The sequence below is a fragment of the Bidens hawaiensis genome, unplaced genomic scaffold (assembly GCF_021521415.1).
Source record: "Bidens hawaiensis isolate Kalapana, Puna unplaced genomic scaffold, B.hawaiensis_p1.1 tig00054297_1, whole genome shotgun sequence".
In the NCBI taxonomy this organism is placed as follows: Eukaryota; Viridiplantae; Streptophyta; class Magnoliopsida; order Asterales; family Asteraceae; genus Bidens; species Bidens hawaiensis.
In genome coordinates, this window is record NW_027499802.1 from 60,024 (window position 1) to 77,623 (window position 17,600).

Here is a 17,600-nt window from a genome sequence, read left to right on the forward strand (position 1 = left end):
TCTTGTGGGCCCACCAACTATCAGCCCATTTGAAATATTTCAACGAGCACCCCTGCACTTTGTAAAGAAATAAAATTCAAGTAATTGGAACATGGTTAACGTAGAATTTTATCTTTAATAAGCATGTGAAAATGAAACTCCACCAAATATGTGGCCATTTATTCAACCAATTATTACTTTGATGCCATGGTGGTCTCAAATTTAGCATAAATACTTTAATTTAGCTCATTTAAAAATTTAATCTTTAAAATCCAATTATGAGACAAACAGAAATATATTCAATATAAAACTGGCTCACAATACTAGAAAATGTAGGAAATATCTATATAATAACATGTATATTTTAAACCATATCAGAACTCAGTTCGCGGACAGTGGGCTACAAGAATGGTTAAAAGAGTTACACATTTCTCAAATCTTCACCTCTGTAGCCCACCAGCAAGCGAATGGTCCGGTTGAAAGAACCAATCGGACCATTAAAGAAGGAATTAAAGCCAGATTAGGAAATAAAAGGACGGATTGGGTTGATGAATTACCCCATGTGTTATGGGCTTTCCGCACTCAAAGGAATTCCAGTAATTCCGAAACTCCCTTTAGTTTAACCTATGGCACAGAGGCCATGATTCCGGCCGAAATCGGGATCCCATCCGCCAGAGTTCTCATGATCGGGGACAATGATCAAGAACTTTGGATGAACCTCAACCTCTTGGAGGAAAGAAGAGAGTTGGCATCAATCTGCGAGCATAATTATAAATGCCAGTTACAAAAATATTATAACTCGCGGATCCAAAGATGTGAATTTGACGCGGGAGACTTTGTCTCCCGCAATAACGAAGCCTCCGGGCAAGAGCCCCGGGGCAAGTTGGCTCCAACTTTGGAGGGACCTTATAAAATTCAGAAAGTGTTGTCTAAAGGTGCCTACAAGTTAGAAAAGTTAGATGGGACTGAGATTCTTAGAACTTGGAATGGGGCCCAACTAAAGAAATGCTACATGTAGTTTGTTTTTCTTTTTGGCATGCGTGCCTAATTAAATATCCGCAACCTATGTAATTTCACTTCTTATAATTCGGCTTATGCCTTAGTTATGGAAATTCTCATTTCAGTCACTTAAAGACTTATCTTGTTATATAATCCTTTATTTGTACATAAAGAAGATCCTCTAAACACTTATATTATGGAAAATAAACAAAGTGTACCGGATATAAAAAAAAGAATTCTTTATTCATAACAAAAAGGGATTACAGAATACAAAGGAGTTTACATACAAAGAAAAAGAAAAAATCTATCTATGGCGGGATATCGTTATGCCCCGCGCCTTCACCTTCCGCATCTTCTTCTTCTTCATCTTCTCCATCAAGTTCAAGAAGAGTTTTTAATTGCTGGATGTTGTCTTCCTTATCAGCAAGCTCGGATATCTGATCTGTCAAAGAAAATTTCAACGAATCGAAATCCTTTGATTTCTGCTTAAGGATGGCAACAGTATCTTGACCAGCTAAGACATACTCCTCAGGAAGCTTGGAAGTTGAGCCAAACTGGTAACCTTCTTGGAAACCCAGTTGGCGACCAGCTTGTTTAGAAGCTTTCAAAAGGATAGCAACACAATTCCCAAACTCATCACTGGCCTAAACATCGGCGATGACCTGTCAAAATAATTACGAATAAATAACTCCAAACACTTAGATTATTTATGGTGAGAGCAAGATATATAGCTTGGGGATGGCTTCCGATAGTAGCCATTTCCAATCCGCTTTCGCCTGGACAAGCTTCATTTTGTGACGAGCATACTCCAAGGCTTGATCACGGCTTTTGGCGTTAAGATCAGATAAACGCTTGTCCTTGGCCGCTGATTCAGCTTAAAGGGCCTCCACTAGTTTGGCTTGTTCATCCGGTTGTTTTTGTAGAACAATCTTGGCCTCCTCGGCAGCGGACCGCGCAGCTTTTTTTGCCTCCAGAGCCTGGCTGGCTTCCCTAGCGTCGTTTATAGCTTAAAGAGCTTCTTCTTTGGCATTAGACGCAGCGGCCGCCAGTTCGTCCCACTAATCGTTCATCGCCAACCAGTCTCTGGTTATTTCTTGATTTGTGGAAATAGTATTCGCCAAGTAGTAAGAATGAGAGTTCAGCAATTCTTGGCGAATACTCCGACGACGTCTCTCCCTCTCACCATGCGGAAGACATTCCCACAAAAATTCTGAGCAAAGGTCCACGTCGCGGAATGTAGAATCCCGACGTAAGGACCAATTTGGTTGATGGGGAGTGGGATCTTCCTACTGAAAATCTGGGGAAGTTCAAGGAGCATGAGGAAACATGCTCACACCCCCTTGATCCTTGAAGTGATGAACATAATAAGAAGGCGACTTCTTGGCATGATCAGTTGTGTCGGCCTCCTTATCTTTCAAAAGGGAATCATCCGCCACAACAACCGGATCCGTAGCAGTATTGGGAGGCGGCGGTGGCGGACGAGGAGGTGAATCTCTTAAACCAGAAACACCTTCAGAAAGGTTATCCAGATTCACTGAAAATACATTAACAGTGGGTTAGGAATATTCCAACCTAAAGCAGATAAAAAAAGAAGAAAAGGGGGATTTTGCATACCTAACGACGGGTCTTCCGCGTCAAGCTGTTCCAAACGTGCCTCCAAGGCGGCGGGGTTTGTCTTCTTGGATTTTTTCTTTTTTGAGACGACCTTAAGCGGATGAACCTTATGCTTGCCCGCCACCTTGAAAATGCCTGCGTCAACAATTGGACGCGTACCCTCAATGGTAACATCAACTGGCACCGGACCCTTATCATCTGCGGTAGTATCAACGTCATCTTGACCCGCCGCCTGACTAGTAGTGGCTCGTTGACGGGTAAGACCTGCAGTTGAGCCCACAGCTTTATTAGTATCAGTTGAACAAACTTCTTCGCAAAGTGACGACTCCTCGCTAGACGAAAAGAGTACGATCACTCCGCTAGAAGTAATGGCAGTCACAGGTCGATGTTGTGGAATTCCTCACCTTTGAGTATAGCTTCCCGAACATACTTCTCACCTTTAGCATACATAGGTTCGGAAACCACCGGCTCCGGACGAAGGGCGGTAGGGAACAAAAAATTGTTGCTCGTCCGATCCAAAAAGGGGCCATCTCTCGGGTCAATCGTACGACGAACCATCATGCCCCCTTCTTGATCCAACAAAGTGTTGAAGGCGGAACCTTCGCCTACATAAATAAATAAAATAAGTCAGAAATTACGCATACATTAAGAAAGTGACAGAAGTCAAGAACAAACTTACTTTTGTCAGTCTTCTCATAGTATGGTTCCAACTCAGGAAATGGTCACAATCGGCTCATCTTCGCACTCACCATCGCTCCCTCGTGAATGGGACGCATGGGAGTTGGGATAGAAGTCAGTACTTTAAACCATGCAAGGCCTTCATGAGCGGAGGCAGGCACCACAGGCATGGGAGTCTCCGCCTTGCGTTTGGTCATCGAGAAGGGAATGACATCCTCTCGGATCCAGAAAAACTTTGGCTTCCAGCCATGAAGGCTACGGATCCACTCCGTGCCTATGGTCCTCTTCTCGATAGATGCAAAACTATACCACCCATCGCGGAAGGTCATTCTATAGAAAACGGCTAACATGCCAACGGAAGGCTCAAAATCGTGAGCTTGGCAACAAAATTCGAAATGTCGAATCCTCAGCATCCCAAAGGGATGGATCTGTGAGAGATGAATCCCATAAGTCGTCAGGATTGACTGGACAAACTTCGTCACTGGAATCCGGAAGTTCCCGGTCGTAAAATGGTCCACGTATACAGCCATTTTCCTCGGAGGAGGACTAGTGGCAATAGAACCACTAGCCGGACGTTCCGGCTCCCATTCCGTCGCCATTCCGTACACGTTAACAACATCCTTAAAGTCTTCTTCTTTAAGACCGACGACAAATTCGTTGATGGCAGGGGTACCCTTCTTTTCCTTAGCCATTTAAATAACAGAGAGATGAAGAAATATCAGAAAGGGGAAGAAATCTCAGAGAATGTTGAAAAGTCTCGAATGTTTGAAAGAAATCTGAAAGTGATAAAGGTTAAATGGAAACCACAAGGGTTATATTTATACCCATCGCAATTAATGCGACCCATAAAGTGCCAGAGGAGAGAGCAACCGCGGACCACCAGATGGCTGACACGTCAGGCGGGAAATTCAAGATAGTGCAAACAGACTGTTAACGACGTCATACACGTCTTGTTAGTTGCCCTCAAGAAATTTCTCTCTCCGCCACGTCAACATAATTATCCAAAACTTTCAAATACTATGAAATATCAGAAGCATCTTCTAAAGATATTTTCGTCAAACAAGTAGAATATTCACAAAAAGACAAAAAAGACCTTCCTCATTAATTATCCAAAAAATAATTACAAAGACAGGAAGAAAAAAGTACAAGTTATAGAACATTTTAGCCTATCCTAAGGGTTTGAGGCCGATGGGTCTTCCAGAGCCTTCAACGATGTATCCTCCGAAGAGTCATCCTTAGATTCTTCACCAAGATAGCTCTTCAAAAGTTGTACGCCGTCATCTGCGGAAGCAAATTCCGGAATCATATCTTGTAAAGGGAAGGTCAAAGTATCATACTCTCTAACCCGATTAGCACGATCTTGTTTGACATTTACACCATGAAGCGGATGATCTTTAAATGTGCGGTTACTTCGAGCATAATTCACTCCTTCGTGAAAACCCATAACACGCCCAAGTGAAGAAGAAACAGCCATCACATTGGCAAAACTGTCATTAAGCTCCTTACTTCCCTTGATATGGCGGATGACCTGTGGGGGGTAGAAATATAAGTTGTCAATATCAAAAATGAGAATTAGACAACAAGTGTCAAAGTATAACTTACAGCATCAACTCCCGAGTAAGGAACCACTGCCGGTCCTGCTCCGCACGTTCTGCCCGCATCTGTAGCTCTTTGGATTCCATAGTTGCCTTTTCATGAGCTTGAAGGAGAGAGTCATAGGCAGTTTGAATTTCAGCAGCACTCTGGTCCTTAAGGTCGATTCGCTCTTTCTGCAACTTTAGCTCCGCCTCAAGATCATGGATCCGAGCACCCTGAAGAGCCACTTGATTTTCCAAAGCCGAGTTTGCTTCTTGAGCCCGGGCTAAATCGTCTTTATCCTTTTGAGCCTTTGCCGATCAGCTTCACGAATGGAATTTTGCCTTTCACAAGCTTCTTTCCATCGACGAGCAGCGTCAGCATTACGATCTTGCTCACTCTTAAGGGCATTCTCCGTGTCGGCGTGCTTCCACTTAGCAGTTTGGGCAGTAATACGATGCTCCTCAGCTTCTTTCTTAGCAGCCTCAGTGGCCCGCCGAGCTTCTCCCACCTTCCCGCCTAGAGTACGCCACTCACTTAAGACTTCATGGCTACCGGCCAAAGCATTAGCTAGATGATAAGCTACATTTGTATGAAGGTCATGGCGGGAAAGGTCACGTTGATATGACATCTCAGCAGGTGGCGCACAATGTTCGACGAACTCCATACAGGTTCTAGGTTGAGAAAACCGAGACCCATTAGTAATGCCCCATGGAGGGACAAACAGCTCATGTTTGTCACCCAGGCCTGTATCCCCGAAGTAACGGGAAACCGAAGGTTTAAGACGAGCCGGGGTGGAAGAAGACTGTTGTGGAGGAGGTCGAGGAGGAAACTCTTCGATCCTTAAATCCTCCTCATTAACAGCAGGATTGTCCTGCTGATCCCCAGTAACACTCCCAGTCTGAAAAAGATAGTCGAAACGAGTATCACGATCAGACTGGTCGTCGGGACATTCCGTCGAGGTACCAATCAGAGGAGTCGGCGTCCTCTCATCCATAGTAACCTCAATCAGGGGGGAAGTCGATCGGTCCTCCGTATCAGTAACATTAGGAGGGGTAGGTGGTTTATCCCCCGCCCCTCCCCTTGGAAAAGGGGATGATGGTTTTCCAATATGAGGAGTTGGTGTAGATAACTTCTCAGATATATCCTCACTAAAGATCAGCGGATCTACATAAAAAAGTTACACTCTAAACACTCATAAAAGAATATGGTAATTAAAGGTCAATACACACCTTCAATAGTGTCAATGCGGTCAGCAAGGCTGTATTGCGGCTTCTTGGGACGGTGCACTTTTCGTTTTTTCTTCGATGGTCCTGCCTCAGTATCCGCAGACTTCACATTCGTGTGACCTGTCTGAGCTGCTAAGAAAGCTCTCTTTTTCTCCAATTCTGCCAACAAAGATGAGACAGAGGAAAATTCATAAGCACCCTCATCAGAGTCTCCCTCTTCTTCCGAAGCAGAAAACTGAGAGGCATCTCCATCATCATCACTTGATAATAAGATGGAAATCGTTCCATCGGAAGTAATGGCAGTAAGGGAGGAGGGTTTAGAACATACACATCTGTTTCAAAGGTGGCATTCGAAGTTACAGGTTCAGCCCGAACCTTCTTCGAGAAAAGAAATTGATACTTGGTTTTCTCAAGAATAGGTTGGTCTCCCGCCTTGCGGATGCTCTTGCGGACACAACCCCTGTTCTCAAAGAGAGCATTAAACATGGAGCTCCGGCCTGAAAAGATAGAAACTTGATCATAAAAATATTCAAAAAAGAAAAAAGACAATAAAGATAACTTACGTTCATTAAGATCCACAAAAATGGGTTCCATGAATTCTATTGGCCACAAACGACTCATACCCGCCCACACTAAAGCTTCTTCCGGCAAGGCGCACATAGGTGAGGGCTCCATGGTAAGCACACGATACCACTCACGGCCCTCATGAGCGGCTGTGACAACCTCCGGAAGGGCAGAATTCACTGGGCGGCGAACCATGGTCAAAGGAACCACATCCTCGGATATCCAAAAAAACTTGTTATGCCAGTCTGTGGACAATTTTTCAACTTCATTCCCAATACTCCGGTAGGAAAATCCTTGACATGTATACCAGCCATTACGGTTAGCAAGACGGTAAAAAACAGAAAATCGGTCAAAGTGAGGCACCATGTCACGTGCTATACACACAAATTCGTAGTGACGAATTCGCATCATAGCACGTGGGTGTAACTGAGACAAATGAATTCCATACGCGGTCAAAATTTTCCCAAAAAATTTTGTTATGGGAAAACGGAAATTCCCATGAAAAAAATAATCGGCATACACAGCCATTTTCTCAGGCGGTGGGAAACTGGCGATGGAACCAGGAGAAGGAAACTCTGGCCCCCATTCAAGTGGAATACCGTAAGTCTCCAGCAGCTTTTCGTATTCTGAATAGTCCCACGAAACTTCTATTTCGTCAACTTCAGTCTGAACGTTCGACATTATAGTAAAGCTCAGTAAGAAAAAAGATATGAGAAAAGCTCAGAGAAAAACAATAAAATAATCAGAAAAAAAAGGTGATAAAACTTCGAATAGAAGGAGTTTCCCCTTATTTATACCCATCGCAATTTGCGATGGATATGAACAGTAGAGAGAGAAAACCATCGCCCATTCAATGATCGCCACGTCACGCGGGAAATTTGAAAAAGAGAAAAAGTTGCACAATCGGGTACAGTGACAGCCGTAAAAAACGTTCCATCATCTGTTCACGCGCCTGCGAGTGGTCAACTTGTCCTTTTTTCATGATTATCCATACCAACAGAAGATATTTTCTACCTAATTCAAAAATCCCCAAAGCACGTTAAGTCCAGAATTTCACCCGCATAAAGACTTCACACGGAAGAAACACTGGACTGGGGGACTTATAGAGGTAGGGTACCAAAAAAACCCAAATACCCTTAAGTACCATCCGCGGGTCGCAGAGGAACTTCTAATAGGCCACCCGCGGAACATATGAATCACCCGCATATTTCGATAGAGGAAGAACGTCCTCATAACACACGCGGAAGCATCCTGGTATCCTCAAAAGGCATCCGCAGGACAAGACACCTGTCCGCCTAAATAACTGGAAAACAATACCAGCGGGACAACTGTCATCAATCAATTACTCACTAGAAGGAGGATCACGATTCTTACTTGGGGAATACGTGATATATCAACCAATGAACAGAGACACCTGGCCAGGTTGTTATAACCGTGCACATGGCCAGGGTGCGATCCATCCTATCACTGGATGACACGTGTCCAGGTTGTTATGCCCATGCACATGGGACGTATAGCTTAACCTATCATAAGAGGACACGCCTCCAGGTAGTTATCAAAGATCTTCTAGAAGAGGACAGCTGGCCCAATCACCTTCCTACATCCTTCGGCTATAAATACCTTGTCAAATGGTATGAGGTATTCATTCACTCACCTACAATCGGACTACACTTAGTCTATTTACTTAAGTACTTTCTTCTCTACGAACGTTACTGATTCTCACGCCAGAGGGTGGTTACAGGAAGACCCCCCCTCTTGTCCTTCCTGTAACGAGACTCACGGTGTCTGTTTTGCAGGTTCCGGTCATTGGACTTTGGAAAGTTATACTCATATCTCGGTTGTAATTATCGTATTGTACCCTGTGGACTCACTAGATCCAGGACCCATACTCGGGGATTGGATATGTGTTTCTTCAGGTTCAGACAGACAGAGAAGGGTATGATTTTTAAGTTGTGAAAATAGAGAAGAAACGTCTTGTGATGGTGGTGATAGTTTTGGTGGGTAATGGTTGGGGCTAGAAAGAGGAGAAGGTCGGCGATGATGACGACGATGTCAGCAGCAGCGACATCGACGACAAGGAGGTGGAGGTGGGTTGTTAATGTTCTGTCAACATCAATAAATAAGATGCCACGTTAGCGAAAGAGATGTGTTAAAGATGCCACGTCAGCAAGAAAACTAACGGAGTTAGTGTTCGTTAAGTTCGGGAGTGCCAGAAACAAATATGGTAAAAGTTGAGAGTGATAAGTAATAAATCGAAAGTTGAAAGTGATATCAACCAATGAGTAAAAATTAGGAGTATTAAAAACCAATATTCCTTTAAAATATACTCTTTTATGTAACGATGAAAATTAAAATCCTTTAAGACTGGTCTTTTTGGCTTTTCACTTGTAAGCAAGTTGTTTTGAGCCTTGACCATTAACATGGGTAAATGATGGGTTATGTTGATTACCCATCATTGCCACCACTATAAGATCACCTCATCTACTTACTTGATCTGAAAACTCGTTTATGATATTAATTATGGAAATTACAAGGACCAGCTATACTTGTTAGAATTTATTTTTATTTAATTATGAATATAATATTTCTATGTATGAAATAATTCGTCTACCATTTAAATTTTCACATGTTTTCATTGCTTGTAAAAGATATACAAATAGGTTATTCACAACCCATTCTTCATCTTTATAATTTAACAAAAAAGTTATAATTTTCACAATTTATCTTTCATTTTAAAAAAAACCTCTCACATCTCATTTCCCCCTCTCTCTATATATATATATATTCTTTTCTGTTATTTCTTTTGTTATAATTTAACTAATATGCCTATGTCACCATTTAATTAATTGCTTGAATTTAGGGTGATGAATAACAATAAAGGATGGGCGTAATGGTGTTTTACCTAAATTTTGCGGATTGAGAATGCCATTAGGCATGCAATCCATATTTAAGAAGTTATATTCATTGTCATGTACAATATGAGTAACTATAAAGGTAAACTGGAGATAAATAATCCTAATTTTTATGTATTAATTGATAATAATCCTAATTTTGAAAATCACTATTCGGTCCCAACTTTCAACTATTTTTGTCTCAATGGACATCTGTTAAAAAACATTTAACATCGCTAAGTTTTTTTTCCGAGTTTCAAACCGATGTTTTAGGGCTTTTGATCGAAAGAATGTTACGATTCGACCAATGTAAAACTTATTTCGAAACGGTGATCCAAGCGACGTAACAATGTTTCAATTCGGGTGTTTGAATTTCAAATTAACAAAAATCAAGAAATCTGAAACACCGTTTCAAGATAAGTTTTATATCGGTCGAATCGTATCATTCTTCCGATCAAAAGCCCTAAAACATCGGTTTGAAACTCGGAAAAAAACTTAACGGCGTTAAGTGTTTTTTAACGGAGGTCTATTGAGACAAAAATAGTTGAAAATTGGGACCGCTGTTAGTGATTTTTAAAGTTGAGATTATTAACGGTCAGTACACAAAAGTTGAGATTATTTATTTCCAATTTGCATATTTCTAATAAACAGGCTATGCTAAAACTCTAGAAATAATTGACGGATTGGCCTATCTAATACAATCTGTCCCACCTGGCTATACAACCTTGGGGTCCTTGTAAGCTAAAGGGGGAAAAGGAAGCAACTTAAAACATGAAATGAAGCAATACAAATAAAGGGCGGTCATTGATTTAGTTAATGCGTAAAATGTGATCTTATATAGAGAGAAAGAAGTCATGTAAGCGTAGCATTCTCTAAAACAAAGAGGAAGTTGAACCTTGTATGCTTGTAGGAGCATGAAACATATGATTCATGGATACATATGGTCGCACCATAACCAAACAATAAAAGAAAAATATAATTCAACGTTAACTAGGGCCTCCCACCTATAATTTTTAAGGGACCATGTTATAATTTAAAGAAGTAACTGTATATATACTACAAGGAGATTCTATTGTTCTATGACGGATTACATTAGCGTAAGATTAGATTACACACATGTTATCTTTCAGATTTGCAATGGTGGTGTTAACAAGCGAAAAGGTTCTAAATCTTTTAAAGTAAATGTGAAGGGAGCATTTTGGAAAATGAATTCATGAGGGGCAAAAGCGTGAGAAAGAATTTGAAATCTGCCAGCTCGCTCCGTCCCCCCATTGTTTGATTTGATAATAATATTATATAGATAGAAAAGTGAACCCCTCATCTCATCTCATCTCATCTCTAGAGAGACACACAGAGAGAAAGTAAAGTCCTCTCTTGATACTGATCATGTCTGCCAACTACTTCGGTGGTGTTTTGGTATCAGATCCATGGCTACAGAACCAGTTTACACAAGTCGAGCTACGAAGCTTGAAATCTCATGTAATTATTATTATTATTATGTTAATAATAATAATCGGTCGGTTATTATGATTCATAGAGTTTTTTTTTTGCATTTGTAGTTCCTGACGATGAGGAGGGAAACCGGAAGCCTCACGCTCGGTGACTTGCCTTGGAGGATGTCGAAACTGAAGAACGTCGGAGAGAATCTCACCGAAGAAGAACGAGCTGCCTTTCTTCACGATTCCTATCAGAATTTGGGCGATGAAGTTGATTTCGAACTCTTTCTTCGGGTAGGGTAATTTTATTCAATCTGATTGATGCTTTATTAGTTATACATCTCTATACTTACTATTCATCCTAACTTCTTTTTGAATTTGAATTATTATTATTATCATCGTATTTATTTATTTGAAGTAAAGCAGCATTAAAAACATCTCCTCACGTGAAATAATCCACTTTACAGTTAAATCTCATCATCTCTAGTTATGTTACTGGGAGCTGTTTAACCTCAAGTATGATCTGTATGTGATGACAGGTTTGTTTAAATCTCCAAGGCCACGCCACCTCGAGGATGGGAAAGGGTGCCAAAAACTCATCCGCATTCCTCAAATCTCCCACATCTACTCTGCTTCACACCATCAGTGAATCTGAAAAGGCTTCATATGTTGGACACATTAATAATTACCTTGGACAAGACACTTTTCTCAACAAGTTCCTTCCGATAGACCCTTCCACGAATGATCTGTTTGAGATCGCAAAAGATGGCGTGCTTATCTGGTATCTGTTTGAGAGATTGCAATAGATAAATCCTCCTCTATTCCTATGCTAACTACAAATTGCTTGTAATAATTGATGCAGTAAGCTTATTAATGTGGCAGTCCCAGGCACAATTGATGAACGAGCCATGAATACTAAAACAGTCCTTAATCCATGGGAAAGGAATGAGAATCATACACTTTGTCTTAACTCTGCTAAGGCAATAGGATGCACTGTGGTTAACATAGGAACACAGGACTTCATTGAAGGAAGGGTAGGATTTCTAATTCTTTTGCTTCACATAAGAACCACTGATATGCTGCTGCATAGTTAAAGCATATTTTTCTCATATAATCTTGGTATATTATATTAACAACCATATTTTCTGCTGTTTCAGAGGCATCTTGTGCTTGGAGTGATATCTCAAATAATAAAAGTAAGTTAATTTCATGCCCGACTTGCGCTCTAGAAGTAACTATGCAAAGGGATATTTTCTATTGGAACGTATATCATCAGGGTATTATCAGTAATTTAGTATTGAGCGCACAGGCCTAGTTTCCATATCTATATATTGTAATCAACTATCGAATTGAAATGAATTCAGTCTTTCATAGTCTTACGTGGTATCTGAGCCTCACTATAAGATTATGAAAGACTAAATTGATTTCCATTCAACAGGTGATTACGATATTTAGAGATAGAAAGTGGGCCTGTGGCCTAAATACTAATAAACACAGATAATACCCTAATGGTATTATACGCTCCAATATTTTCAAATTCTGATTACTAAAACACTATAATGCTTTCTGCTTCAGATACAATTACTTGCAGATCTCGATTTAAAGAAAACGCCTCAGTTGGTAGAACTGGTTGGTGATAATCAGGATGTGGAGGAGCTTATGAGTTTGCCACCCGAAAAGATTCTGCTTAGGTGGATGAATTTTCATCTAAAGAAAACAGAATACAGGAAAACAGTGACAAATTTCTCATCTGATGTGAAGGTACAATGGCTTTTAGTGACTGTATGAATGAAACACGTCGTTTTAATGGCATTTAGTTGATGCATTTAATATATGCAGGATGGAGAGGCTTATGCATACCTCTTAAATGTTCTTGCTCCTGAACATACTAATCCATCAACATTGGTTGTTAGAGATGCTTTCAAAAGAGCTACATTGGTTCTTGAACATGCTGATAAGATGGGTTGTAAGAGATACTTGACTGCAAAAGATATTGTTGAAGGTTCTCCCAATCTTAACCTTGCTTTTGTGGCTCATATTTTCCAGCATAGGTGAGTTTTTCCTTAACAATAAGGGTCTTCAATTTTACATAGAGCATTCAGTACAAAACCAATTTTTCATAGGGGTAAACGTATCGAATGTTAAACGGACCGTTCGATGGAAATTTGTTTACGTGCGTTCATTTAACAAGTGAACGAACATGAACAAGAACTTCCGTTCAGTTAATTATTTGAAAGAACATGAACAGAGGTCGCTTCGTTCAGTTGTGTTCGTGAACATTCTGAAATCTGTTTGTTTATGTTCATTCGTTCATGTCCGTTTGTTTATGTCATTAAAGGTTTTTTTTATAGTTTATTTACGTCAAGTATTTTTGGATAATTATGTTAAGCACTTGACTATATATTTATTTTGTAAACAAACCAAGTGTTCAACAAACCATTTGACGAGAAGTTCGTTTGTGTTCGTTCGTTTAACAAATGAACAAACATGAGCAAGGAATTCCATTCAAGTAATTATGTGAACGCAGGTTGGGTTCGTTCAATTGTGTTTGTGAACATTCGGTAATGTGCTCATTTATGTTCGTTCGTTAATGTATGTTTGTTTATGTTCGTTCATATCCGTTTGTTTATGTTTGGTCAGTAAAGTTTTTTTTTACTTTAAGTTTATCATGCCAAGTATTTTTGGATGATTATGTTAAGTACAGCTTTATACTTATTTTGGTTGATTATGTCTAATGCTTGATTTTTATTTTTCAAATTATCATATGTTTTTGTTTGTTTATGTCAGTTTGTGCTTGTTTATGCAATTAACGAACAAGAAGTTCTGTTCGGTTATGCGTCCGTAAACAATCTGTTTGTCCCATTAATATTTAACAAACAAACACGGACAAGGTCTTTTCGGTCCATTCGGTTCGTTTACAGCTCTAGATAGTCATTCAGTTCTGCTTTTGAACACGCCCCTTATTTCATAAAACACAAATTTGTAACTTATTATTAATGACGGTAACTTAATTCATCTTCAGGAATGGATTATCAACCCCAGAAAAGCCGGTATCCTTCCTTGACATATCACCAGATGAAGCCCAAATCACCCGAGAAGAAAGTGCTTTTCGTTTCTGGATCAATAGTCTTGGAGTTGCAACATACATCAACAATGTCTTTGAAGATGTCAGAAATGGGTATTATCTCATCTCAAATGTTATCTTTTATTAATTAAGTAAAAAAATAAATAAATCGTAATTTAACACCCCAAACATTACCAGGTGGGTCCTACTGGAGGCACTTGACAAAGTATCACCAGGAATTGTTAACTGGAAAATTGCAAATAAGCCACCTATCAAGATGCCATTCAAGAAAGTAGAAAACTGCAACCAAGTTGTTAAAATTGGTAAACAGTTGAAGTTTTCATTGGTCAACATTGCTGGAAATGATATTGTTCAAGGGAATAAAAAGTTAATACTGGGTGAGTTTTCTATCTAATAACATTTATAGTGATACATTCACATTGCTGGAAAGTATATATATACATATAATGCACCTTCTTTTCAGCTTATTTGTGGCAGTTGATGCGATTCAACATGCTACAGCTTCTTAAATACTTAAGATCTTATTCGCTTGGGAAAGAATTCACTGATTCCGACATATTAGAGTGGGCTAATACCAAAGTCAAAAGCACTGGAAGCCAGACTTGTATGAAAAGTTTCAAGGTATCACATTTTCATATATAAATATTATATACCCGCTCTAAACCTGCAAAATTACATATTTCTCCAAATCGTGCTTATGCATTGAAAACTTGTGTTTTGGGGAAACATATAATTTTGCAAGTTGTACATAAAATTCTCCCTAAATTTTAAATGTTTGCGCATGGTTTAATTGGTTCTGTTATGCAGGACAAAAGTTTATCAGATGGAATATTTTTCCTTGAACTACTTAGTGCCGTGCAACCTCGTGTTGTTAACTGGCGCCTCGTTACCAAAGGGCAGACTGGTACGTAGGGGTGTACGTGGGTCGGTTTGGGTCAGTTTTAGGCTAAGACCGAACCAATAATCGAAAGTTCGGCTTTTGAGTTTTTGAAAACCATTTGCTTTCGTTTTTTCTGTTTGGAGTTAAATTTTTTGTTCTAAAAAGAATTGGCCCATAAAGATGCGTCTTTTTTTTTTTAAACTTTGGCTCTAATTCTTTTTGTTGATTAATAATTAATTGGTTATATTCTTACATTTGAGTAAAACTTTCTTAAATTCTCTTAAATTACTAAAAATTATAAACTAAAATGAATATCCATAAATTTGGTTTGCTCATTTTGGGTTTCATTACATGCAGAACCGAAACCGAACCAAAAGTTTTTTAAGGTATTGCCATATCTTAGAAATTAATAATTTAGCTCCTAGACTTTAAATTAGATATCTATATAAATGAGTTAGTAAGTTGATTCACGCGTTATTACAAGCAGAATGTAATAAATCAAAATTTCTAACGTTTGAATAAATTAAAATCACTAATGATCTGACTAAATTATGGTCCTATAACTAGACGGATCAAAGTTATGTTTGTTTTAAGTTAGACCTTCTTGCTTTTATCTGGATGCTCCAGTTATAAGTTTGCCAATCCTTGGATCAGCTCTTTATCACTATCAACTTTTAAAATCTACATCTAATTGTTTGTTTTGAACATAGACGAAGAAAAGCAAATGAATGCAACATATATCATCAGTATCGCCAGGAAAATTGGCTGCTCAATATTTTTGCTACCTGAAGACATAATTGAGGTACATAATGGAATAATAATACTTAAAGCAGGTTGGTTATTCGGTTACATGAAATTATGAATCCTTTATATTATATCAGGTAAACCAGAAGATGATGTTGACATTAACCGCAAGTATAATGTACTGGTTCTTCAAACAACCAGTTGAAGATCAGAGATCGTGTGGATCATCGGATAGTGATATTGGTAATCAACTTGAGACAAGCTCGACATCCACTACATATGACACCGAGTCTGAATCATCTACAGATTGAGATTGGTAAACAGATAAGCTTTCAGTTTGAGTTTGTAGAGTAATTTTATGATTCTTTTGTGTATTTTTTTGTTGCACTAAATTTTTGTATTAAGATAAGTGGAAGTGCAGATTTGCTGTTATAAGAATATATTTGTGTATATAGTTACAGAATTGTATTTGAAGTGATGGAAATGGCATCTTGTTTTCTTTCTTTAGTTGCATATTTGAATTATTAACCTATTATTAGCAATTAGTTGCATGTTTTAGATCCATATTTGTATTCGTGTCAAAAACACTAATTCTCACACTTAAATTCGTGTAACCAGAACATGACTTGTTTGATCCATTTATCTATGTGTCGAACGGGTCGACATGTGAGAATCATGATATAAATGTGTTAATCAGGTTGATGGGATGCAAACTGGGTTACACCGGCCAAATGGGGTAGTGGGTCGTGTTGTTTATTTTAAACAATTGTACCTAAACACGATTCATCTTTCAAATGAGTTAGATATGTCAACCGGAAATTCGTATCGTGTCAGAAATTGTCACTATTAATCTTTTTAAGCATGATTGCGTGAGGTGGTATCTCCACTCAGGTAAAAAAGATAAACCACAAGCTGCTTGTGTATAATAAAAAACAATATTGGTTGGTATGATATAATAACGGGCTAGGCAGCTAGAGCCAAGACATTAGGCTTTATAATCGCTTTTATACTACTCGACTTCCTCTTCCTTTTTCCTTTAGACAACATAAAAACTCTCTTTCATTCAACAAACCGTTTGACAAGAAGTTCATTTGTGTTCTTTCGTTTAACAAATGAACAAACATGAGCAAGAAATTCCATTCAATTAATTATGTGAACGCAGGTTGGGTTCATTCAATTGTGCTTGTGAACATTCGTTAATATGCTTGTTTATGTTAGTTCGTTAATGTATGTTTGCTTATGTTCGTTCATGTCCGTTTGTTTATGTTTGGTCAATAAAGATTATTTACTTTAAGTTTATCATGCCAAGTATTTTTGGATGATAATGTTAAGTACAACTTTATAAGTTTGTGGGTGTGTTCGGATCTAGGTGGCAACTCACAAACCAACATGCAACAAACTTCTGCGTTGTGACACCCAAGGTCCTTGGATGCATTCGTTGGCTTGAATCTAGAAGACAGGCAAAGTGGGCAGGGCCTCTCTCTTTCTTTCTCTCTCTCTCTCTCTCTCTCTCTCTCTCTCTCACACACACACACACACACACACATTATATATACAACTTTAATAATCTTTTAACATGGTTTGTAAATATTCATTGTTTTGGAAAAAGTGATGATTTTTAAGAAAAGTTTGAAATATGATTTGACGCTGATGGGACGGTTTATGAAGGTCCAGTGTTATGGATGCTTTTAGAAGGCCACACGGACCTAATGGTGGCATCACTTGATTATTTCCCCCATCTTATGAGGCACCATCAATCATGTCACACCCTCAATTTTCGACAAGTGGGTTTTACTGTAAGACGCGTGACATAACAGGATCTAGCCACGTGTCATATTGAATAACCATTTTATAATGATAGTTATTGTTTAATATTGCTCATCATTAATGAGAAAATATTGTTAAATAAAAATTGTGTTTTGTAAG

General features: G+C 39.0%; 1 protein-coding gene across 1 annotated transcript; it reads left to right on the forward strand.

Annotated features, from left to right (window-relative positions):
- Positions 1-10,915: 10,915 nt before the first annotated feature.
- Positions 10,916-16,186, forward strand: LOC143600563 (fimbrin-2-like). Its single transcript, XM_077078216.1, has 13 exons — positions 10,916-11,008; positions 11,089-11,259; positions 11,505-11,746; positions 11,828-11,999; positions 12,123-12,161; positions 12,541-12,726; positions 12,805-13,016; positions 13,988-14,143; positions 14,228-14,427; positions 14,514-14,671; positions 14,858-14,954; positions 15,641-15,732; positions 15,812-16,186. The coding sequence occupies exons 1-13, from the start codon at positions 10,916-10,918 to the stop codon at positions 15,983-15,985; spliced, it is 1,992 nt and encodes a 663-aa protein (XP_076934331.1). The 3' UTR covers positions 15,986-16,186.
- The last annotated feature ends 1,414 nt before the right edge of the window (positions 16,187-17,600 follow it).